The 25374-nt window shown below is 45.0% G+C and overlaps 1 protein-coding gene and 1 long non-coding RNA gene across 3 annotated transcripts in view; one reads left to right on the top strand and one right to left on the bottom strand.

Moving 5' to 3' along the window:
* LOC144382337 (uncharacterized) overlaps positions 1–25374 on the bottom strand; it is a 1106857-nt gene that overhangs the window by 360732 nt on the left and 720751 nt on the right. The window lies entirely within an intron of this gene.
* The window catches only part of PRMT8 (protein arginine methyltransferase 8), an 85133-nt gene that overhangs the window by 39307 nt on the left and 20452 nt on the right, over positions 1–25374 (top strand). For both annotated transcript variants that reach the window (XM_036082099.2, XM_078075512.1), the window contains exons 3-4: positions 12543–12698; positions 15015–15078. In XM_036082099.2, the coding sequence (XP_035937992.1) occupies positions 12543–12698; positions 15015–15078 (220 nt within the window). The remainder of the gene's footprint in view (positions 1–12542; positions 12699–15014; positions 15079–25374) is intronic.

Here is a 25374-nt window from a genome sequence, read left to right on the forward strand (position 1 = left end):
ATGGTAACACTGTCACTGCCAGAAGAGTATTTAAAAAATAATAGCCAGCATTTCTTTCCCTTTTTTTTTTTTTTTTTTTTTTTGAGTGCTTACAGCATGCTGGTTGTTGTTCCAAGATTTTACATGATTGGCTCATTCTTTCCTCGGGTCAACCCTATGAAGTTGGGTTTTGTCCCCAATTATAATTATTTGTGTGTTTGTTTTTAGACAAGCCAAATTTGTATTACTTAGTATTTACTCTTTTTGTTTCTGTTTTGATTCCATATATTCCTTTTTTAAAGAGGCACATTATCCCCTATGCCACCCACCAACCTACTTATAAAATAATATAAATTCATTATAATGAACTTGAGGAATACAGGATTATTTGTCCCCAGTTTATACATGAGGATGTGAGATCTTAAGAATCCAGATCAACTTTCATTCCTTGCGTCTTTTGCGCGCAAGGTCACAAGCTAACAAGTGGCAGAGCTAGGAATGAAACCTTTACGTTTGGGACCCAGGAGTTTCATCTGTAACTACCATGCCTTATAGACCTTAAACCAGGTCTTTCTTTCTGGGAACTTTGACTTTGTTTCTGGTGGTTCCTTTGCAATTCCATATGGAGACAGAGAGAGAAGGAGGGGTCCCTCAGTTAATTCTAGACTCAGAGGCTTGGCTCATTCACCTTGGGGAGACTCAAGGTTTGACCCCCAAGAACTGCTGTTCACATAAAATTGTTAGGCGTGGGACCTGCAGGGGAGGAAGAGTGGGCCCTGTGCTTGTTCTGGGGGTCCTGGCCTAGGAGGGCCAGGGCAGCTGAACCTGCTCCTGTTCTTGGTGGCTCACATGTCCCATCTTAGGGCAGATAAGTGAGCTGCTGTACCTTCCCTGATCCTGTTCCCCATGGGAGTGGGGGTAGGGGTGAGGTGGTGCACTGAGCCTTATCCTAGGCCTGTGAGAGGTTCTGGGAGGCAGAAAGGACATCTTTAAGAGCTCACCCTGTCCCTAGTTAGAGGACATGTCATCCACATGACAAATTCTTTTTTTTTTTAAAGATTTTTTATTTATTTGACAGAGAGAGACACAGTGAGAGAAGGAACACAAGCAGGGGGAGTGGGAGAGGGAGAAGCAGGCTTCCTGCCGAGCAGGGAGTCCGATGTGGGACTCGATCCCAGGACCCTGGGACCATGACCAGAGCCAAAGGCAGACGCTTAACAACTGAGCCCCCCCCCCCCCCCACAACATGACAAATTCTAACAGGCATGTGGGTCTGGGCACCTATTTCAATGAGGTAGATTCCTAGGAGAGATGGTAATTCCCCAAAATGCCTCCCCTTGGGCTTGCCTGAAATCCCTCCCCTAGAAGCCAATCAATCATGACGTGCACCTCATGCCCTTCCTTCCCTGGTCTTCAAGCTCCACCCCCCCAATGGAGCCTCCTGTGATTGACTTCTGGGACAACTCCCTCTGAATAACTAAGTTCTTGGCTCCTACAATGTGCTCTCCTGTGCTAGGATTAACTTCTATAATTCCCTCAGGACTTGGTTCCCCTGCCTCTAACCCAGGGCTTGACACTGACTGATTTGTAAAGGTTTGTTAACATGGTTGCTAATCTGATCACTCAGGTGATGCCTGGTCAGCACATGGCTGGGCATCCTGGAGGGTGTGATCTCCAGTGTGAGAAGAAACCAAGGGCCATCAAATAAATATTGTACCAGCTTCCCTCCATTTCATGTATTGATAGAAAACCCAAACTTATACATAAACATATATAAATATAGTGCAGACTGAGCTAATAAACATGGAACAAATGATCCTCAGGTCATACATAACATTTCTTTCCTTAGTAACCTGCCCCAGAATAGTTTTAGCAATGCTTTGCATCTGGAAGTATTTCTGATCACCTAGCTTAAATCCCTCCTGCTGCTGTAGGCCATCCATCTCTAGATCTGGCTTCTTGGGAAATGCATAGGTCTTCAGTGTAGGGATGGCTACCTAGGCCTCCTTCACCCTTGAGGTTTCTCTCCACCCTGTTTGGTCCCCAAGATCATCTGGTATAAAAAAAGGTAGGGGACATGTGGATGGACTCTGAACACTGTTCTTTGCAGAGACAGGGCCTGCTCGTTTCTCATTATCAAGCACCAGGGATCTCCGTTCTATGCCAGCCAGTTTGCAGCAATGCCTTTGCCTCCTCAGTCTGGACAAGTCCCATACCTCCATCTGGACAAGACCCATACCTCCCCATCCAGAGCTGAGCTGGCCGTTTGGCAGTCTTCTCCCATCATTAACAAGATGCTCACAGGGGCAGGCAGCAACATCGCCAGCTTGCTGATTAATAGTGATCAGTGAGTGTTTAGGAAACATGGTACTGGATGGATTGGGTTTGATTAGTCTGTAAATACAAACAAGAAGTGTCGAGTTTGGGGGAGGGCACTCCTAGGGGCTGGGAGAGCACAGTAAGAGGTGATTCTGACACTTCTGTTCTTCCATCCCGTGGCCCAGCTGTTACAGGGCATCTCTGAGAGGAATGGAATCTTGAATAGGAGAGGAAATGACAGATGTGTGCTTACTGAGGCTCTCAGAGGGGAGGGGGCCAGATCCACAACCTCCCAAATCCCAGCTCCAAATTCCCAGCGTCTTTGACAGTGGGCCCCTGGGCTTGGTTCTTCGGCAGCCAGAAGAATGCCTGCCGGTGGGGCTGTGTTCCCAGCCCCCAGTCCTGGGCGCTGATCCCACTCCCGGCCAGCTCTCTTCTTTTGACAATCTTGCTGCAGGTTCTTTTGAAATAGATTCTTCAGGGCCTCATTTCCCAACAATTAGTCAATGTGCTGTCATGTGTTTAATAGGCAGGGAAGCTGGGAGACAAAGGCATCCACAGCTGGGGGCTGGGAATCGTTTTCAACAAAGAGTGGCATGCTCTTGTCTGAAATGTCTGGAGACTTCTTTGGGCTTTTCTCTCCTAGGGATGATTAAAGCAGGGGTGGAGGAATGGGAGAGAGCCTCTCTTTTGGTGGGTTGAGCAAGGGAAGCCTTGCTAAGTCACAACTCTTCTCCCAGAACTTGTACCTTTGGACCAAACTCCTGTGGTCTGAAGCCTTAGAGGAAAGAAGGGGTCAAAGAAGTGAGAGAAAGCATTGAATTAAAGGTGGGCATCTGGGAAGCTCTCCTTTAGCAACAACAGAATCTGCAGAGGCACTGGGCCAATCTAATTCCAAGAAGACAGGCAGTAAGGACTTCCAACTCTGGCTATGGCTGATGAATCTCCGAAAACTTTGCCACTATTTTGCCTCCATTCCTCAATTGTTGCTCACCTTCAACTGTTTCTTTGCATGGATGAAAATGGTGACAGTTGTCACAAAGAGCCAGAGCTAACACTTTTGTAACACCCACTGCATTTATTTAATCATCACAACAACCCTACGAAGTAGGTACTATTATCATTCCATTTTCCAGAAGGGGAAATTGACACACAGAAACTAAATGATGCTCTGGATTAAAGACCTCAAAAGCATGGGAGCTGTGATTTAAAGAAATATAGATGGATCAATTTCTAAAACTGATAACAACAACAAACCAGCAATCCTCTGTATTGATTTTCTCAAGCACTAAAATGACATCTGGAACAGCTGCTATAATCGAAATCACCACCTGATTATGTTTATGATAATCTATAGTCATTCTCCAAGATCCATTTCCATTTTCTCACAGGCAAACAGGCCACTTGAATGGGGACGTGGGTCTCCTGAAATTAGTCTCCTGGACTAATGGGTCTCCTGGAATTAGTGTCAGTTCAGAGCCAATGTCCAATAATTCTCAAAAATTTGTTTATTTTCCTTTCTCCAATGTAGTCACACTGTAATGTGGTAATGGCTGCAGGTCCTGTTGGTGAAGACTGGAAGAAAGATTAACAGTATTCATTTTTGGCACTGTAACAGGGTTTTTCTTCATGGAACATAGCCTTTCCTTCATTCAAGGGTTCTGTGTCTGTTAACTGGCTCAAGTCTGGGAATCAGTTGAACAGTGTGACTCTGGATTTAATGATTCAAACCAGACCTTTGTTCACTAGACCTATAATTTTTCTGCTTAAACAGATCGAGTAAGAATGCAGGATGCTTCCTAGCTATTTCTTTTCTAAACACTCTGTGATCTCTTTTCTAAAGACCTATGGCCAACACCATAGGTCTCTGCAAGTCAGAGTTCTGAATACTGCTTTGGCTCCCAAGTCCTTTGCAGTAACCACACCCACCTAATATATGGTGATTAGGTGCTGTGATTTGACCTGTGCCTCCCCAGAATCCCAGTTTGATATTATTCCCATTGCAATTAGGGATCTCAGTTCGATGGTAGCAGTTCCCACTGTAATTTCTGACCTATAGAGAAGAGCAACCACAGAGCTCTTCAAGGATGCTGGACTCCCCTTGCAAACTTATTTTTCACAGCTGTGGTCAAAGGTCTGTTCTCTGATGTTGGTGAGTAAGTCTCACATGACAAATGCACTCTAACATTCCAATCTTCTAAGCCTTTGGATACCTTTCTCTTCAGCATACCAAGGAAGTTCTAGCATTTCAACTTCATTTAGTGGAGGCTAACCTTGGGTCCATGTTTCAGCTACTCAAACAAACCAACTGTTACAGGCATTCTAAGCCTCTAAGCACAAACAGTGAATCCAGAATCTCTGCTTAGTGAGCCCATATCAATAAACTTGGCCCCATTCAACTTTACATTCCTTCCACATTGATCCCACAGCCTTAATACACATTCCCATACATATTCCCCAGGATTCAATCTATATAAATGAGAAATACCATTTTGGTGTGTATCATACCTCCTCATGAGTCACATTGTATACCTCACCCTTTGGGGCCTGATTGGAATTGAATCTAGTTATAGGGCTAGCAGAAAAGAAAGCAGGGGTAGATCCTGAGGAGAATCAGCAGTACTTGCAAGCAACTACCTCAAGGGAAGCCAATATGATTCTTCAGGAAAAGGAAAACTAACTCCCTCAGGCAGGGGAAGAAGATGCTTCTACTGGCAAAGAAGATTCTGTAATTTAGGAACTTGAGGTCCCACCTTAATCATATGTTTCCTATATGTTTCCATCCAATTTTTAGGATCCTGTTCATTCCCAGCAGATGCCTCAACTTTAACAAAAGAGGCCTTGCAAGGATGAGAATGCAATTTGTGTCGTAATTCAGGCACTTGTATGATTAGACTTTGGATTTGGTTTTTGGAAATCTTGGCCCTGTACCTACAGGAAGTGTTTTTGTTTGTGTGTGTTTTTTTCCCCAGAGAAATCATAGAAGCTTTTGGGTGCTATGTGCAGACCTTGAGCTGAGAATTTAAATTCCTAAGTTCATTTTCTTTCTCCATGTTTTTTAGAACAGTTAGTAGCAACCAACCAACTAACCCACCCATTATACCTCTTATGTTGACTAAAATGTTCTAAGGTAGAAAATACTTGGTCATCCAGAATCTGGTCTTCCACAGATACTTTATTACAGGTATCTAAAGTTTTGAGTGACTACTTTGCCATTTCATGCTATTGGCTGCCTGTGTCCTCCTTATCATTGGCAATAGAGGCATTAGTGCCTTTAATTCTAATCAGATTCCAGAAAACTCAAAACCAATTCAGAGAATACATCCTTATATTCAAGAGATATTCTTGGTATCAAATTCTGTATCAGACAGAGTTCAACCATGAAAGTTGATCCAGATATATATATATGTATATATATATCTCCACACATACACACAGAGAATTGGCTAATGTAATTGTGTAAGGCTGTGTCTCCATGTCTATGCTGGAGCTTGAAGTCCACAGGGCAGGTAGCCAGAAAAGAATATGAATGTAAAATATGGAGAGATCAGGAGAAGCTAGAACCAATAAGCACAAGCTTGAACCCTATGACGACAGACTGAAAGACATGCCCATTCTATTGCCTTTGACCTTGGTGGTGATCGTATCCTGTAGAGGCTGGGAGTTTCACCATGGAGCTATACACACACACCCGGCTCAGGAGACAGAGAAACGGAAGAAGGCCCAGCTGCTGCTTCATGCCAACAAAGTGAGTCAACACTTCGTCAATGACGTGTGCACTACAAAATGCTTCCTGCCTCCTTTTTACCTTCCAAATCTCCTCTGTGGCCCACTTTAACTGGTAACATAGTAGAAAGAGAATTCTGAGAAATGCAGAGTAGCAAGCCAAGGTGACACATTACAAAGCTGTCACACATGTGTGCACAAAACTTCAAAAACATCAAGCAAAATCTATAGAACTAGAAGGATAAAAATACAAATCCCCAACTATGGTTAAAGATTTTTTTTTAACACTTCCCTCTTGACAATTGATAGAACAACACACACACACAAATCAGTAAGATGTAGAAATTTGAATGATACAATCAAATAACCTGACCTAATAGGCTTTTGTAGAACATTGCATCTCCAAACTAAAAGAATACACATTCCTTTTAAGTACACATTGAAACATTCACTAAGATAGATCATATGTCAGGCCATAAACAAATCTTAATACATTTTAAAACACTGAAATCATGCAGAATACATTATTTTGATCATAATGGAATTAAATTAGAAACCAAAACCAATAAATTATTGAGAAAATCTCTAAATACTTGGAAATTAAGCAGCACTGAAAACAAAGTCAGAAAAGAAATAACAAGAGAAATTAGAAAATATTGGAAACTGAATGATAGTGAAAACACAATGCTATGGACCGAATTTTGTGTCCCCCTCAATATTCATATATTGAAATCTTAATGCCCAGTATATTGGTATCAGGAGGTAGGGCCTTGGGGAGGTAAGTAGGTCATGAAAGTGGAGCCCTCATGAATGGGATTAGTATACTGAGAGGAGACATGATACAAGAGTCCCAATAAGTGAAAGAAGAAAGCAGGAGAGTGAGGTCAGAGTCAGAGAGGGAGATGTGAGGACAATGGAGACAGAGGTTACAGTGATGCAGTTGCTGGTTTTGAAGGAGCAAGGAGCCATGAGCCAAGGAATGCAGGTACCTTCTAGAAGCTGTAAAAGGCAAGGGGATGGATTTTGTCCTAGATCTTCCAGAAGGAACACAGCCCTGCCGACACCTGATTTTGGGCCAATGAGACCTGGATGAGACTTCTGACCTCCAGACTGTGTGATAACAAATCTGTGTTGTTTTAAATCACTAAGTTTTTGGTAATTTGTAACAGCAGGAATAGAAAACTAATACAGTCTCCTAAAAATTCTGCTGAAGTTATTTTTTGTTTTTTTTCCCATACTTAAGTGTTTATTTAATCTTTATTTTTTTAAGTATTTAATCTTTAAGTAATGTTCTATATCCTGTGAGGTTATGGTCCAGCCATATTTCTATACAGGTTGTTCGGTACTACAGCATCATTTATTAGATAATCTATCCTTCTCTCAGCAAAATAAATTTATAATGTAGTCTGGAATCTTGAAAAAATAAAAAGAGACATGAGGGCTTGTTTTTTCACTCTACTCTCCACCACGTGAGGATACAAGGAAAAGATGACCATATGCAAACCATGAAGCAGGCCCTCACCAGATAATGGATCTGCTGGTACCTTGATCTTGGATTTCTAGTCTCCAGAACTGTGAGAAATGTTTGTTTTCTAAGCCACCCAGTCTATAGTATTTTGTTACAGCTGTTTCTGAACTAAGAAACAGACACATGGAAATTTGTGGGTTGTAATTAGAGCAAAACCTAGAGGGAAATTTGTAACTTTATTTATTTATTTATTTATTTATTTATTTATTTATTTATTTAGAGTGGGGAGGGGCAGAGGGAGAAGGAGAGAGAGAATCTTAAGTAGGCTCCACACTCAGTGTGGAGCCTGATGCAGGGCTCAATCTCATGATCCTGAAATCATGACCTGAGCTGACATCAAGAGTTGGATGCTTAACCAACTGACCCACCCAGGTACCCCATAAATTTATAACTTTAAATGCTTATATTAGACAAAAAGCAAGGTACAAAATCAATGATCAAAACTTCTACTTTATGAAGCAGAAAAGAAAACCCAAGTAAGTTTGGAAAAGCAAATAATAAAAATGAGAGCACAAATCAATGAAGTAGACATAAAGCAATATAGAAAATCAACTAAGCTAAAAGTTAGTTTTTGAAAAGACTAATTAAATTGATAACCCCTAGTTTGATCAAGAAAAAGTCAGATGAAATACAAATTATAGTATCATAAATGAAGACAAGGACATTAGTACAGATCATATAAACATTTGAGAGGTAATTTGAGAATATTATGACAATGTTATGCCCGTAAATTTGATCTCTTAGCTGAAATGGATAAATTCCTTGGAAAAACACTTTGTCAGAACTGATGTAAGAATGCACGGAAAACTAAAACAGCCCTCTATCTATTGAAAAATTGAATCTTCCCACAAAAAGGACTCCAGGCCCAGATAGTTTTACTGGTGAATTATATGTCAAATATTTAAAGAAGAAAAATACCTATCTCACACAAACTTTTTCAGAAAGTATATGAGAGAACACTTTCTAACTTGTGTGATGAGCTCAGTCAGCATAACTTATTACCAGAGAAAGGTAAGAGAAAATAACAGATTAATGTCTCACAAATATAGATAGAAATATCTGCAACAAAATATTAGTAAATAAAACCCAGCAATATTTAAAAAGGATAATACATCATGACAAAATGTTGGTTTAGCATTTGAAACCAATCTCTGGAGTTCAACATATTATTAGAATAAAAGAGAAAAGTCACATACCATTTCAATAAATGTAGAAAAAGCATGTGACAGAATTCAATGCTAATCATGATAAATAGAAAAGAATGTCTTAATCTGATAAAAGACATTTATAGAAAGCCCACAGCTAACATTATGCTCAATGGTGACATTTACATTATTGGAACAAAGAAAGAATGCCTGTCTTCTCCTATTTTATTCAATGTTTTATTGTATGGTGGTCCTTGCCAGTGCAGTAAAACAAAAGGAAAGAACAAAAAATATAAGGCATACAGATACGAAAAAAAAAGTAAAATTGTCTTAATTCACAAGTGACAAGATTTTTTACATAGAAAAACAAAGGAATCTACAAAAAATCATACTACAATTAGTATGTGAAGTGAGCAAGCCTGCAAAACACAATATGTTCAATATATACACTGACATAAAACAATTGGAAAATAACATTTAAAAATATCACATACAATACCATAAAGTAAAATAGTTGAGAATAAATTTAATGAAAGAAATGCAAGCCTTCTAAAATCTATAAAACATTGCAGAGAGAAATTAAAGGAGACCTAAACAGATGGAAAGCTGTGTCAGTGTTCTTGGATTGTAAGACTCAATATTTGTAAGGTATCAATTCTCTCCAAATTGATTTATAGATTCAATGCAATCAACTCCAGGATGCTGTTCTGTGTGAATTAATAAGCAGACTCTAAAATGTATATGGAAATGCATAGGATCTAAAATAAAACTTGTAAAAAAAGAACTAAGACTCACATTACTTTATTTCAAAGTTAATATAAAGCTACAGTAATCAAATTAGTGTTGAATTGGTATATTAATGGAACAGGTCAGAGAAGCTACAAATATATAGTTAATTGATCTTTGCCAAGGATGGCAAGGTAATTCAATGGAGGAAATGAGTCTAGTCTATAAATGGTGCTTACATCACCTGTTTTATATAAAAAAAATGAACTCATTTCCCTAATTTACAGCATATGAAAAAAATTAATTTGACATGAATCATAGACCTAAAGTAAAAGCCATAACTATAAAACTTCTGGACGAAAACATAGATGATTATCTTTGTGACCTTGGGGTAGATAAAAATTAGGCAGGACACAAAAAATTTTAATCATTAAAAAAAAAAAACACCTACAAACTTGGTCTTTATCAAAACTAAAAACTGCTTTTCAAAAGACAACATCAAGAAAATGAAAAGGCAAATCTCAGATTGGAAGAAGATATTCACAGTACATATGTCTGACAAAGGATTTGTTTCTGGAATATATAAATTCCTACAATTCAATAAAGAAAAGACAGGTCAAGAAAAAAGCGGGCAAAAGACTCAAACAGACACATCGTAGAAGATTTATATGAATAACTAATAAGCACATGAAAAATTTATCTACATCAATAGATATCAGGGAAATGCAATTAAAACTGCCATGAGATACCAGCTCATATCTACAAGAATGAATAAAATTTTAAAAAGTGATAATACTAAGTTGCTGGCATGTGAAGCAGCTTGAGATCTCATGCATTCCTGGTGGGATCATGAACTAGAGCAACTATTTTGGAAAACTGGCAATTTCTTATGATATTAAATACCTACCAGCAAACCCATTTCTAGGTATTTACCCAAGGAAAATGAGAACATATCCTCAAATATACTTATACAAGAATGTTTGTACCTGCCTTATTTGTACCAATCCAAATACCCATCGACAAATGAATGGCTAAACATCCATACAATGGAATACTAGTCAATACAACAAGAACAAGAAAAAAGGAACAAACCTTGGATATATGCAATAAAGTAGATGAACATCAAAAACCTTATGTTGAGCAAAGGAAACCAGACACAAAAGTGTACATACCATATGATTCAATTTATATGAAGAAAGAAGGAAACTTTAGTGATAGAAGTTAGATGATTAATCATTTGGGTGGTGGTGGGGATTGACTGCCCAAGGGACATTAAGGACTTTCTAGGGGGGTGGAGATGTTCTATATCTTGGTTATAGTGGTGGTTACACAGGTATACATTTGTTAAAACTCTTACCCCTAGGAGGGCATGTGATGTACTATATGTTGGCTAACTGAATTTAAATTTAAAAAAAAAAACTCTTATACCTAACCATGCATTTAAAATTTGTGCTTTTTATTGTATGCAAGTTATACTAAACATTATACTAAAATTATACTATAACCCCAGTACTATTGGTGATGAATTAGTCAGAAGTGTTTGGGGTGCCTGAGTGGCTCAGTCAGTTAAATGTCCAATTCTTGATTTTGGCTCAGGTCATGACCTCAGGGTAGTGAGATTGAGCCCCATGTCAGGTGTGGACCCTGCTTAAGATTCTCTCTCTCCCTCTCCCTCTGCCTCCCCACCCTGCTTGCGTGCTCTCTTTCTCTCAAAAAAAAAAAAAAAAGTGTTTCCTGATAGCTTGAATGGACAAAGGTCTCTGCCTCACCACCATACACAGATTAATCATGTTCTCCTTAGATTGGAGACAGTTGTAAGGGGTAACCTGCTTTCTTTTAGGCCACAAAGCACTTGAATAATGCTGAGCAAAGAAATATGTTTTCCATTCTTTAAAAAAAGCAAATGAAAAAGATATGCACACGCACACACACACGAAACACAAAGCCTCCTCTAATAACCTGTTTGAAGACAATTCTTTCATGGTGGCAGAAGATTCTGCTTTAGGTTTAACTTAAATCCCTCAGGTTGCATTGCACTGATCTTTCCTTTTTTCTTTGGTAGATGGAAGTTTTCCCAGGGCTGGACATGGGTTTCTCCTCTTATAGTACAAAATTATCTTTCTTGGGTAGAGTTTTAAGGCTGGAGTTGTTTGTAAGTGTACAGGTAGCCCCTAGTCCAGCTGCCCTACAATACTCTCCTGCAGCTTGGCCTAATGACATCACTGAGATTTTTTTAAAGATTTTATTTTTAAGCAATCTCTACACCCTACACAGGGCTCAAACTCACAACCCCAAGATCAAGAGTCGCACGCTCCAGTGACTGAGCCAGCCAGGCACCCCCATCACTGAGATTCTTTTTTTTTAAAATTTTATTTTATTATGTTATGTTAGTCACTATACAATACATCATTAATTTTTCATGTGGTGATCCACCATCCATTGTTTTCGCATAATACCTGGTGCTCCATGAAGTACGTGCCCTCCTTAATACCCATCACCGGGCTAACCAACCCCCCTCCCCCCTCCCCTCTAAAACCCTGTTTGTTTCTCAGAGTCCATAGTCTCTCATGGTTCATCTCTCCCTCTGATCTCCACCCCCCTTCATTTTTCCCTTCCTTCTAATATCCTCCATGCTATTCCTTATGTTCCACAAATAAGTGAAACCATATGATAATTGACTTTCTCTGCTTGACTTATTTCACTTAGCATAATCTCCTCCAGTCCCATCCATGTTGATGCAAAAGTTGGGTATTCATCCTTTCTGACGGCTGAGTAATATTCCATTGTATATATGGACCACATCTTCTTTATCCATTCATCTGTTGAAGGGCATCTTGGCTCTTTCCACAGTTTGGCTATTGCAGACATTGCTGCTATGAACATTGGGGTGCATATGGCCCTTCTTTTCACTACATCTGTGTCTTTGGGGTAAATACCCAGTAGTGCAATTGCTGGATCATAGGGTAGCTCTATATTTAATTTTTTGAGGCATCTCCACACTGTTTTCCAAAGTGGCTGTATTCTTGAAAAATTTAACAGGACAGTCCTGGGGTCCATGACCTTGGTGTACTCCTAGGTGGCTTGAATACATTGACATTGCCTTGCCTTTCCTTCCACAGGAAATGCTGAAGGATGAGGTGCGGACACTCACCTACCGGAACTCCATGTACCACAATAAGCATGTGTTCAAGGACAAAGTGGTGCTGGACGTTGGGAGTGGTACTGGGATCCTTTCCATGTTTGCTGCCAAAGCAGGGGCCAAGAAAGTGTTTGGGGTGAGCATGCGACTCCCTCCCTCTTGTTGGCTCCTGTAGAACCAGCTGCCTCCTACCTTCTCCTGCCCCTCCTACAAGTACAAATCTAGGTCCATTCCTTGCTGGGGCCACACCCTCGAGGAGAGGTAGAGAAAATCAAGTGTGACTCTCAGGAGGTGGGGCAAGCTCGCAGGGCTCCCTGTCACTCGGGCATTGCTCCTGGCTCCTTGCCCTGACAAATGCTGACATTTACGGAGGATTTTTGACTTTCTGGAAATCATTCTGGTGTCATCATTACCTTAGAGCACTTAGTCCTACCATCAGCTTGAGAAGCAGTGCTGTGTGGTTATACGTGTGGGCTTTGGCTTGAATCTCTGCTCTGTGTGACTGTGGATAATTCACTTCTGTACCTCTGTTTCTCCATCTATAAATGGCCTTAGGAACAATACCTCGCCCATGCGGTGATTGTGAAGAATAAATGAGTTTAATACATATGTAAAGTGTTTAGAACAGGGCCTGGCATATGACCAATGCTCAGTGTCTAATATTAATATAGTTGGGATGAGGCCCTAGGGGATAATAAGACAATCTCCTTCCTTTGTTCGTTAAAGGGCAAGTTGGTAAGTTTAAATTCTGCTGCTCTGGCTGCTGCAGCCCCTCCAGATAGAAATGGAGGCTGACACTTTGGGAGGGCTCCCAGCCTTCCTCTGGCTACACTGCAGAGCTGGGCACTGCTTGATGACAGGGAGGCTGTGGGCTCTGGAGCTGGGAAGAAACTGTGAAAAAGAAAAACTCTTGAGTGGCTGGCTGATGTTTGAAAAATGCAGAGGGCCCAAGGCTAGAATATGGGAATTGGTCTTGAGCAAAATTTAAGACACACTACAATTAAGCTCCCAGTGTGCACACAAGACAGCTGCTTGCAGAGGCCCATGGGAGCTGAGCAACTTTCAGTGGGGCTTTGTTCTCTGTGCATTTAGCTGCATGGTCCTGTAGCCTGTGCTGACAACCCCAGAGCCCTCCACATCCCCTTGGCCACCCCCACTTGGCCTCAGAGGCCTGTCCCTGAGTCCCCAGCAGTGACAACGTTCCTTCTCCATGCCTCACTTGGAAAGTGCCTAGGCGTTGGCTGTAGAGGTCTTTTAGAAACCTGGGCCATCCTCGAGGCATCTCCACCACAGACTTGACTGAAAAAGCTGAGATGTACTCAGCTGAGGAGATGGGCCAATCTGGATGCCCCAGGTCGAGTCCTGCCCCTCCCCACCTTCCAGCTCTCCTTCACTGGGCCCTCCTCACCCAAAGGGAGGCTTTCCAGCAAGGGACAGACTCCACTTTCAATGAGGTCACAGAACCTCAGGGTGGGACTTGGTTTGTCTGGCCATCCCCCTGCCCGCCCTCCCAGCACTGTCTCAGAGGCCTCATCTCAGTCCCTGTCCAGCTGGGGCATGGGTAGCCGAGGGCTGAGCAATGAGAGGGCTGGGCTGTCCCTCACTGGCTTCTAAGTGGCCAGCGGCCCCAGCTAAGGAGCTGTCAGGAGGCGCCCACTTGGCGCCTTCCAGCTGTGGCGACTATCCCAACTGTCCCAATCTGTCTGCTTCCCGGGCTTTTGCTGTCACTGCTCTTTTCTAAACAGCTCCCACATCTAGCTGGGCCTCTTTCCTGATGGCCCCTTTCACAGGTTCTTCTGTTCCAGGCTCCCCTTTCTACCCACTGCTCTTCTCCAGAGAGAGAGAGAGAGAAGTAGAAGGAGAGAGAGGGAGAGAGAGAGGGAGAGGGAGAGAAGAGAGAAGGGGGAAAGGAAAGCAGGAGGGCAAAGACAGGAGAAGAGAAAAGAGGGCTGTAAGGCCGCCCGCCCGGGGGCTGGGGCTTGGGGGCCGTCATGCTCTGAGTGGATCACATGCTTTGGCTTATTTAATCCACACAATGACCAAGTAAAACAGGGACTGTTTCCTCACTTAGGAGGAAACTGAGGGGCAGGTGGAGAGTGGCTGAGGCTGGATGTGAATCCAGGCTGCCTGGCTCCAGGTCACTCTCCTCTGGCCAGGAGGAGGCCTGCCACTTCCTTCTGAATCCCCCAACTTGGATACCAGGCCCTCCATTGTGAAGCAGTAGCTGGGAATCAGCCTCCAGCAAAGGCAGACGGACTCAATGCAAGAGCCGCAGTCCTGCCAATCCGGAGGGCTGCACTGTAGTCTTCAGTCTACTAGAAAATAACTGTATGGCTGTGGGCAGGTCACCGTACCCCTCCAGGCTCAGTCGGAATTCTCCATCAGCTAAATTGGTGCCAGACATGCTGTGATCTTTTTTATGCCTCACTCCTCTGTTCTGTGCCCTTTCTAGATTGAATGTTCCAGTATTTCTGACTACTCAGAGAAGATCATTAAGGCCAACCACTTGGACAACAGTAAGACACACCTCCACGTATTTTCCCACAGAGGGAGGGAGTGAGGGGGCTTGCACTTTCTTGTTTGGGTGGTATAGACTGACATAAGAGGGAAGAGTACAGAGCACTTGGCCTTGGAATGGTGGAGCCTGGCTGAGGCCCTATTTGCAGGATGGTGCCCAGGAGGTTCTGAGGTTCCCCAGCCCAGCCATCTCAGCCAAGGGCACATTATTCCCAACTCATCTTCCATGGCTTAGCCACCATTCCTTCTGCTTGGCCCCAGCTGTAGGCATTCTATTGCTCTTCCTCCTCTTCTTTCCTCTGCACAGCCCCCAGCCCCACCTCTCCCTGTAAGCTAACCAGGGGCATCCTAGCAGACTCCAGGCTCTGCCTTTGGAGAAATGCGGTCCTCTACTGCCCACCGGCCCTGTTGCTGATGAAGCTGTCTTGGCAATTAGGCTGCCCTTGGTAGTGGGACCTTCTCCAGGCTGGAGTCTGATTATAAAGAGAGGTGTCCTCCCTACCCTTCCTCCCCTCACTCCTTTCCCATGCATTGCAACAGTTCCCAGGCCCTTTGTCCTGGAACATATCTTGAACACACTCACACCCACAAGTGTCCCAGATCCAAAGAACTCCTTGCATCTTTTATCAGTCAACCTGATGTGATTTAGCCCCTAAGTCCTGTGCTGAGCTGGGCCAGATCATGTAGGTTTTATAAACTAGGAAAACCAAGTTGAATTTTTTTTCCTAAGGATGATGGAGGCATTTTGGAGAAGTGGTTCCTATGGAGTATGGATCAGAATGGGTTGTAGGCATCAAGAGTGTAAGCAGAGACTCATTAGGCTATTTCAGTGCTTGGGGGATGTACTGTGGCATGGCTGGTGGCAAGGATGGTGGCAGTGGAGGTGATTTGAGCACTTTGGGCCAAAATGCAAGGGGACCTACTGATGCAATGCATATTGGAATGATAAAAAGACAGGAGCAAGGGCTGTTTTGTTGCCTTGAGTAATGGTGGGGGGTGGTGGAAGACTGAAAGTAGAGAATTCCTAGGGGTGATGGGAGGGAGAAAGGAGTCAAAAGTTCTCTTCAGCCCATGTCAGGTTTGAGATGGACATCCAATAGACATGTTGAGTAAGACGGGATATATGAGTCTAGAGTTCCAGGGAGAGCCATATAAAGTTGGGAGTCTTCGGCATATGGATTTTATTTGAAGCTAGAGCATGACATCACTTAAGGATAAAGTAGAGCTGGAAGAAAAGAAATGGGCCAAAGATAGGGCTCTAGAGCATTTTAATATCTGGAGGGCAAGCAGAGGAGAAGGGGTCAGCAAGAGGCAGAGAAGATACCCCCAGTGAGGCTGGTGGACCTTCAGGAGAGAGATGTACCATGAAGTCAAGGGAAGGAGATAGGGACGAGTGTAGGGAATGCTAAGAGATCAAGTAAGGTAAGAATAGAGAAGTGACCATTGAGTTTGGCCACATGGAAGGTACTGGTGTTCTAAACAAGAGCGGACTCAATGTGGGGGGGTTTCTGAAGTCCAGTTAGAGTAGGTTAAGGGAGGGCTATAAGTAAGTCTTCTTGCTGTGCTGGGGCACAGAAAAATGGAACTGTATCTACAGAGGAATGTGGGGCCAAGGGAGGGAGTTGTTTTTTAAGGCTAGGGATATGGAAACATGTGTGTTTGATTCAATTGTCCAGGAGAAAGATACAGGAGCGAGGCCCTTGAGTTCAGAGCACAGGTTCAGGGGTTGGCCTTTTTCTTGGAGTAGGGAACCAGAAGGAAAGTGGAGGGTGTGGGTCCAGACAGAGGTGGGCTGGCAGTGGAAAGCCCCTGGTTTATTGCCTCCATTTCCTTTTCAAAGAATAAGACAGTCATTGGCAGAGAAGAAGGTGATGAGAAGACACATGAGAAGGGATGGAATGGTCTTTTAGGAGGGAGAAAGGCAGATATAGTAGTAGGACTAGTGGGGATTGCTGGGGAGTGGTCAGCGCCTGCTGGAGATGAGTCAACACAGACAGGCAGTAAGCTTGGTCCGCACATGAATTTCCCCCTACCACACTCACCAGCTTGGGTGTGAGGAGGACTGCCTGGGTGGGGCATTTGATGGCAGAGCATGGGAGTTGACTGCAATAATGGATCATGGAAGTGAGGAAGGGAAGGGGGCGATGGTGGGTGAGCCACAGCACAAAAGGTTAGGGGTGGGCCACAAAAGGGGTCCAGAAGCCTCTTTCCAGCCTGAGTAGGGGAAGTGTTGCTCAGACACCCCTGACCTCTGGCCTTGGTGTCCAGCCTCTCTCGGTTTGCTCAGGGGAGCCGGCTGTTTCCTATGCTCCTTGGAATAGTACCTGACGTGGGCAGAAGGGAAAGAGAGGTGAGCGCTCTACTTGCCTACTACGATGGAAAAGAAGACTGGCCAGTTCTTTCTCTACAAGGGTGAAACAGCCTGCCATCCCCATGTTTTCATCGGATATCCCTTTCTCCAGCTCTGTGCCACAGCCGTGGAAGCTGAGGTTAGGAGAGCTAGGGCAGAACCTTCGGTCTTGGCTTTTGCTCACGTCCTCTCTCCTGAAGTGTGTTTACGTTGATGTGGTAGCCGAAGCAGTGGCTGCCAATCCTGAAAATGAACATCAAAACCTCTTAGGAGAGGAGGGTGTGTGCAAATAGATGTCTGACCTGACGTCCTCTCAGTCCCATCCCTGGGCCCTAAGGGGCCTTCAAAGGACATTTGGACCATCCTTGCCTCTGTACAGGTTCTCTTGCACAAGGACGCCTGCCCTTGGAGGGAGGTTCTGCCCAGCCCCCACTTACTTGTCATCTGTCTCTTGCTGCTGTCGGGGTCTAGAACCGTAGCCCCCCTGGCTTGCCGAGGTCGGCTGCCCATAGCCATTGGTAGCAGTGTGTGGGGCAGGCCTGAGCGGGAGAGGGGAGAACATTAGCTGAGGAGTGCCTGACCTCAGGAGAAGAGCAGTTTGGCTCTGGAGGCTTGCCAGGAAAAAGAAAGCCCACAACTCCTCACCATGAACTCTGGTCACACCTCGAGGGCCCCCCTCCCCCTCCCTGCTTCAGATTCCTGTAAATTGTTTTTTTCCCCTTCCTTTCCTTTTTCCCTTCTTTCCTTTAACCCTTAGAACATTCCACTTTATAGAAAAGGTGCAAGTTTCTCTTTTTCCCTGAATGCTTTGAAAGCAAGTTGTTGACATGATGCCCCATCAGCCCTGAAGACACAAATGTGCGTGTCCTACAAACCGGGACATTTCTCTGCATAGCCACACTGCGCCCATCAAAATCAGGAGACTAGCGTTCTTACATTATTGTTATTGAGCGCTCAGATCCTACTGTTGGCCACTTGTTGAAAATAACACCCTTTACAGCAAAAGGATTCTGTTTCAAACCACGTGTTGCATTTAGTTGACATATCTCTGGTTGCCTTCAGGCTGGAGCAGCCAGACTTTCCTTGACTCTTGTCATCTTGATGCTTGAGGATCGCAGGCCAGAGTTCTGTAGAATGTCCCTCCGTCTGGGGATGTAGGATGCCTCTGCACTAATGGGTTCAGCTGAGATGCTGTGTCCTTCTCCCTGCACGCTCTTGGGGACATGCAGTTTGGATTTGTTCTGTCACTGACAGCATTGACTTTGATCCCTGCTTAAGGTGATGTCTACCAGGCTTCTCCACGGTCACGTTGCTCCTTCTCCTTTTGTAATGAGTAGGATTTTCTGGGGGAGGCGGTTTGAAACCATGTAAATACTTCATTCGTTATCATTAATTCCTTATTTTATTCAATAGGTTATGTCTGTTATTATCAATACTCATTTTGAAACACAAATTGTTCCTAATTTGGTCACAGGACCCCCTTCAAGCTGGCTTCTGCATCCTTTTGTCATTCCTTCTTCATTTTTTTTTTGTGAGCTTTCTTATTTCTGGCACAAATGTTCCAGGTTCACCTTGTACTTTACATGGCTTTGTTTTAGAATCAGTCATTTCTCCAAGGAGTCTTGAAGTCCATTTAGTGGACGATGGCATTTAGAAACTAGGATCTGGGGCTAAGTGTCCTCATTGATTTTAGGGTGTTGATGTCCCCAGGGCTGCTTCAGTGGAAAGAACTAGAGAAGTGTGTGTGTCTGTGTGTGTGTGTGTGTACATAGGCATTTACATAACGTGTGTTTCTGAATCTATCTATACATACTGTCAAGTGAGTTCACGTGATGCCCCGGCTGCAACCAGCCCCACCGGGTGCTCTAACTTCCTCCCTTCCCACGTTGGAGATTCCTTTCTCTGACGGTGAAAAATCTGGCTCCCACTATTCTTAACATGTTTACTTATTGAATCGATCCCACCGTATGTGCACCATCTCCCACTGTCACCACCTCGTGCCCAATGCAGATGTGTCTGTCACCCCGTGCTGGGCTCTGACACCTGCATGGGCACTCTCCTCTCCCTGCTCGACTCCAGTCCGCTGAGCCAGGCTTGCTGTGCAGGGACCCTCTCGCCCCCTTGGACCCTCCCCTCACATCCAATGTACCGAGGGGGAGGGAACTCCAGGGCCAGGGGCCCTTCCAAGGCAACGTTTTTCCCACTTCTTCCTTCCCCAAGCACAGCAATAGGCGGCTGGAGCCGGGGTGGCCGCCCAGGGCCCCGACTGTGGCACCCGCTCACTCAGCCTTGGCGTGTGTACTGGAAAGAGGACAGCTTGACTGTATGAATGCTTCCATGGAAATGCTTTTGAAATGTTGCAACAGCCAATTGTGTGGGGCTCAGGAGTGTAGGTGTAGAGACATAAATAACAACACAGGACATAAAATACCTGCTACCCAGAATCAATCAAGCCCTTTCCCGGTCTACCTCCACACGGTTCCTGGGGAGGGCTTTATCCCCATGGAGACACACACCTCCACGAAGCCACCTGCAGCGGTCTCACAGCTTCACATGGCTTCTACCACATGGGTGGCCCACTCACGTGCCTGGAGGCTCCTCTTTGACTTAAGCACTATTATTTCTTCTGTTTCCCTGCTGAGGAAGCCAGGGTGCTATTGCCGGGATGCCTCAAAAGGTAGATTTGTTTGTGAAAGTTGACATAGGTGCTCAGGGATTGATGAAATGTTTATAGTTTTAGGAACAAAAGAATTAGAACCCATGTACTTCTCAGAAAACTAAAGGGAGAAAGTGTACCCCTCCTTTCCTCTCTCTTTTTCTACCTGCGCACGTCCTAAAGCAGGAGAGTCGCGGACGGAGAGGCCTGAGCGTAACATACCCCGGCAGAGTGGCAGTGGACAGCAAGCTCTGCAACGTCCCAGGAGGGGTGGCTCTGTCCCGTCACTTCGCCTCCTGCCCAGAGAGGAGCTAGGTCCCTGCGCAGCCTGCGGGGGTCCTGGGGGGATACGAGAAAGCATTCACCGAGTGCCCAGTGTTAGGCTTCCTGTGTAGTAGGTGCTCAAAAAGCATTAAGTGTGGGTCCGTTTGGGCACTTTGCTCTTTCTTAGCCCCACACTCAGTGACTTCCATAGACGATGCTTGAATTATCTGCTGTAGCAGGCTTCCTCCCGTGCCCTGGAGCCATGCAGTCCTGGAGGTGGCCCTGTCAGGGACCCCACCACTGGCCACCTGCAAGCCACCGTTGGGAGAAGCTTTGGCTCCTCAGGGGTGTCCGCCTCCCTGCAACCTTGCCCACACTCCCTTTCTTTCCTCTGGGGCCACGTGGCGTAGAAGCCTCCTCCTCAGGTGGCAGCCCTTCTTCCACATCCCCCGACGGTCCTTCATCCCTGTCTTTGGTTTGAGTCACCCTCTCACCCTCAGAGTCATGCTAAGAAATAAACCCAACTGGCGCCTGGAGGGACCCAGATGCTGTGCTGCTGGCCCCGTGGCTCCAGTGTCCATTAGGAATCATAGAAACTGCATGTCATCTGGTGCTGAGCTGGAATCAGCTGCAATCTGTTGTCTGTCCATACCCATATCTGTCGTCTATCGGAGTTACTGCCAAGCTGTAGTTCCTAACCTATGTCTTGAATCCAAACGGAGAGTTGCCCTTTTTATTCATAGTAGACTTCATGCTGGTAGATTTGGTCCTTGCTTACAACTGCTAGGAATCCCGAGAGCATGGCTCTCCCAGGGTCACCATTCTGTGCTTGGCGTTCCTGCATCTCTGATGGGAGCCCTGGGGTGAGTGTGAAGTGCCTGTAGCCTGGTCTGCGTTCAGCTCTTGATCAGCACCTTTGAATACAGCCAAGTAGCCAGTGGTGAAGCCATACAGTAATATGACATATCCATGAGGATGCCATGGAGGCAAAGATGTGCCCACATGGCTCACCACGGGCATGGGGGGGGGGCGGGTGAAGAGCACTGACTCTGGACCCAGGCTTCCTGGTTCACACTCAGTTCTGCCCAATTAGCTTGTGATCTTGGACACCTCATTTTCTGTGCCTCAGTTTCCCCATCTGTGAAATAGGAACAATAGCGGAGCATATCTCATAGGGTCATTGTAATAATTCCATGTTACTAGGGAAAACCACGGTGTGCCGAAACAGGCTCCTACAGGCTCCTGAGGGCGGACTGTGAAATTTTCAGTACATTTGTTATATGGATGAAGCCACTTTGGTGGCTTGAAATTGGCCACCACGGGAATATTTATACCACAGAAATCAGCAAATGCTACAAATCAGGGCTACTTCCCCTGAAACCCCAATTGGTCATACTAGCACACCGCTGTGTAAAACACAACGATATCTCGTGGGCAGTAAGCGGCCAATAAATGTTAGCTATTGTTATTATTATTTCATTTATTAACTTGACTAATAACCCTGTCAAAAGAAGAAATGAGATTAATCAGATATAATTGTTTTTAATGAACCTGTACTAGTGACTCCTGGCAATTGCTACTTCCGTTCCTAACTGCTCATGAAGCAGCCTATTAATAATCTTAGGGCTGGTTTTCACACACTCGTTCCTTCAGGCATTGTTGTGCCACACTCCACACCCCGTGCCAGGTGCTGGGTGCCAATCGCAGACCCAACAGGCAGGCTCTTGCTCTGGTGAAGCTCACCGTCTCACGGAGAGAATCCACGTGAACGCAAGTGAACAGACATCATGGTAGAATTACAAATCATGACAGGTTTTAGAACAAAACACGATGGGGTCATTGAGCAAAGTGGGGTGCCCACTTCCGACTGGGGGGTCGTAATGGCATTCTGGAGCCGGCTCACATGGCTCACACTGCCTTGTACTTTTCTTCCCAACTGCGCACGGGTGACATCCCGGGGTGAGCAGAAATCAGCCATGGTGGAGATATTTGCACCACAGACACCAGCAAGCACCTTGGCCCCACTCCCGGAGCCGGTTGTTAGACACTGAGCAGCACAGTACTGGAAGTGAGGAAGCTTCTGGAGGGAGGCCCCTGAGGCACAGACCTGACGGATGAAGAGGCCAGCTGCTGAGTGGACAGAAGTGTGTCACGCAGAGGGACCGTCCATGCCAGCTCCCCGAGATGAGAGACACTTTGTGCCTGTCCCACGTAAGCTCTAGGTAGTGAGCGACAGTGACACCTGGGATGATTTCCTGAGTCCTGGGGCCTCGGGGAGGCTTTGCTGTCTTCTACATTTGCACTGATTCAACCCCCCTGTCCCGTTCCACTGCCTTCCTCATCCCTGCCCCCACTTGGCCAAGCCCACACAATCCTCTGCCTGTGGCCAATGTGTGAGGTATCTTCCCAGGCTGTGCCGTGCCAGGGGTCCTAAGTGGTGGGCAATAGCTTGGGGTGGGGGTGAGTCCCGGTATGGTTTTGATTGCCTGAGTGTTAGTCCAGCTGTGCAGGGTCTCCGGCCAGAGAAGTTCTCTGGCCAAAACTAGCAGGACTTCAGAGCTTTAGCTAAGCAGACAAGGTCCTCGGTCCTCAAGGGAACCAGAGCAGGCTAAGACACAAAGCCAGGCAGATGATGTACTAGAGACAAGACAGAAGTTCAAGCCCTATGTTCTCGGGCAAAGGGGGGCTGGGGAAGAAAGGGGTTACCATATTGAAGTTTCTACTATATTGCGGCTATGAAGCACCATGGCTCATCTCTGCCACTCCAGTTATGGGGTCTGTTGGCTGTAGAGTATATTCCAAGTCCCACCAGATATTGGGGGTAAAGTTGTTGTTGTCCTCTTTGTCCCATCACTACTGGCTCAAGAATGGGGCTAGGTCTGACCTTGTAAGAGAGATTTATCCATGTATCTGGACCATGGGAACCTGAGACAGAACTGATACCAGGGGGTTGGATGGGTTCTTCCTCCACCATCCTGATAGGCTCATGATGGCTCTACCTCTCCTCACCCTACTAACCAATCTGACAGCCTTCAGGAGGAGGATGGGTTAGTCCTTGGCCTTCTCTGATTTCTTTTCCTCCATCATTCCCAAGCAGTTGCTTCGTGTCCAGAACAATCCCACGAGGTATTTAAGTCAGATACTATATCGGCTGCAGGTGAAGGAAGGGAACCTCAGGGAGGCTGGTGACTTGTACCAGGTTATAAAACAGGCCTTGCTTTTGGCTCTACCTATTGATTTCTCTAAACTCCAGTTTTCTCATTAGGCAGATGGAATAATAAAAACCAACCGCACAGGTTCCTGTGAGGGTTACAGAGATAATATAAGCGAAATCACCCTGCAAAGCTGCTATTCAAATGCTAGTAATTTTTTACTATCCTAATTAGGACTGGTTTGAGGATCTTTTGTCTTTGAACCCAAATACCCTTTTTTCAAAATTGCTTATTCATCCATTCATTCATTCAGCAATGATTCCTGATGTTTGTGAGGAGTCAAGTGCTCTGTGAGGTCCTGGAAATAGGACGCTAGAATAGGCAATTAAGAAGAAGAGATCGTAGCCTGGAGGTGAGTCAGGCCCTTGGAAGGTGTGTGGCAGCCGGCGTGGGTGTTGCCAAAATAGGCAGGTGAACAACATGGCAAGGTAGTTGGGGGGCGGCTAGTGGCCATGTTGCGGTGGGGGTGGCTTCAGAGAGGCTCTACTGCCTCGGAATGTGCCCCCACCTCGCACTCATGACCCTCATGCCCACTCCTCTCTGGCACAGGATCTGCTCTGGGGAACAGAAGAGTCTAAACTGAGGAGACCTCTAACTTCGGACCTGTGGGGTCAGTTGACTCTGATGGACATGCTGGAGGCCCAGATGATATCAGGCTGGCCCGATTTGTTTTTTTTTTAAGTCAAACGAATAACTGTGAGTCAGTTTGGCTAGCTTTCTGTAATAAACACTCAAGATAAAAAGAAAACAAATCCAAAAAAAGAAAAAAAATCTGGATGTCTAATTTGCAAACTTGAAATTACAGGGAAAGAATCTCCCAATTTAGAGTTCAGAGTGCATTGCTCCTTGTTGTGCACTTAGTTATGATTAATCATCCCAAAATTTATGAGCCACGGGCCTGTTGTTGGAACAAACTTTCCATCATCTCTGTGGAGTAAAAACATAGCTCCAAAGAGGGACCTCAGTGCAACCTTGAGCTGACACAGGGTTAGTGATGTGGGTCCAGATTGGGAGTGGGGTTCTGCAGCTCATAGCTGCTCAGAACCTGAGTATCAGTGGCTAGGATGCCCCTTGAAAAAGCTTGATGTGGAGAAGGTTCAGATGCCTACACAGTCCTTGGAGCCAGCCCACTGCATTGCACTGGCCAATAGCCCTCCCCACCCCATTAGTTGCCATAAAGCCCACCACAAGAGGTAGCATTTTGCAGACTGGGAAATTGAATCGGGGAATTTAAATGGTTGCTGGTGTGACTGCAGAAAACAGGAAGAATATCCTTGATGATTCAGCTGGGCAATTATATTTGGGTCCATAGAAACAACATAGCCTCTTTTTTTTTTTTTTAAATTAGCCTCAAGGAATTGGTGCAAATTAGTCAAACTGGAAATTGTAGGCATTGTTTCTTTATTGGTGTCAGCTACTTCTACCAGTAAACTTTGCAGAATGCCTTTTACATGCTCAATATATATCTGAAGAATCGAAGCATTTTGGCACTGCAGAGCATCTTAGGGATTCTTAGGTTCAATCCCCCTTCTTTTTTCCCCCACAATAAAGAAATTGAGTCCCCAAAGGGGAGGAAATGTTTGATCAAGGTTTGTTGTCAGCTGGAAGAAGAACAGAAGTTGTCTGCCCCTAGGACACCGGCAGAAGGTTGTGGAAATCGAGCACTGTATAGAAACACCTGAGCAAGGGGATGAAGGGGGTCTGAAATCCAGTCCACCACTGGACTGAGGGGAGGCCTGCCTTTTTCCTTTCACAGAGGGCCCATCTACTCACCAAGCCAAGCAGGGGCTACATCTGCTCCAAAAAATGTTTG

This window comes from Halichoerus grypus, chromosome 6 (assembly GCF_964656455.1).
Source record: "Halichoerus grypus chromosome 6, mHalGry1.hap1.1, whole genome shotgun sequence".
Classification (NCBI taxonomy): domain Eukaryota; kingdom Metazoa; phylum Chordata; class Mammalia; order Carnivora; family Phocidae; genus Halichoerus; species Halichoerus grypus.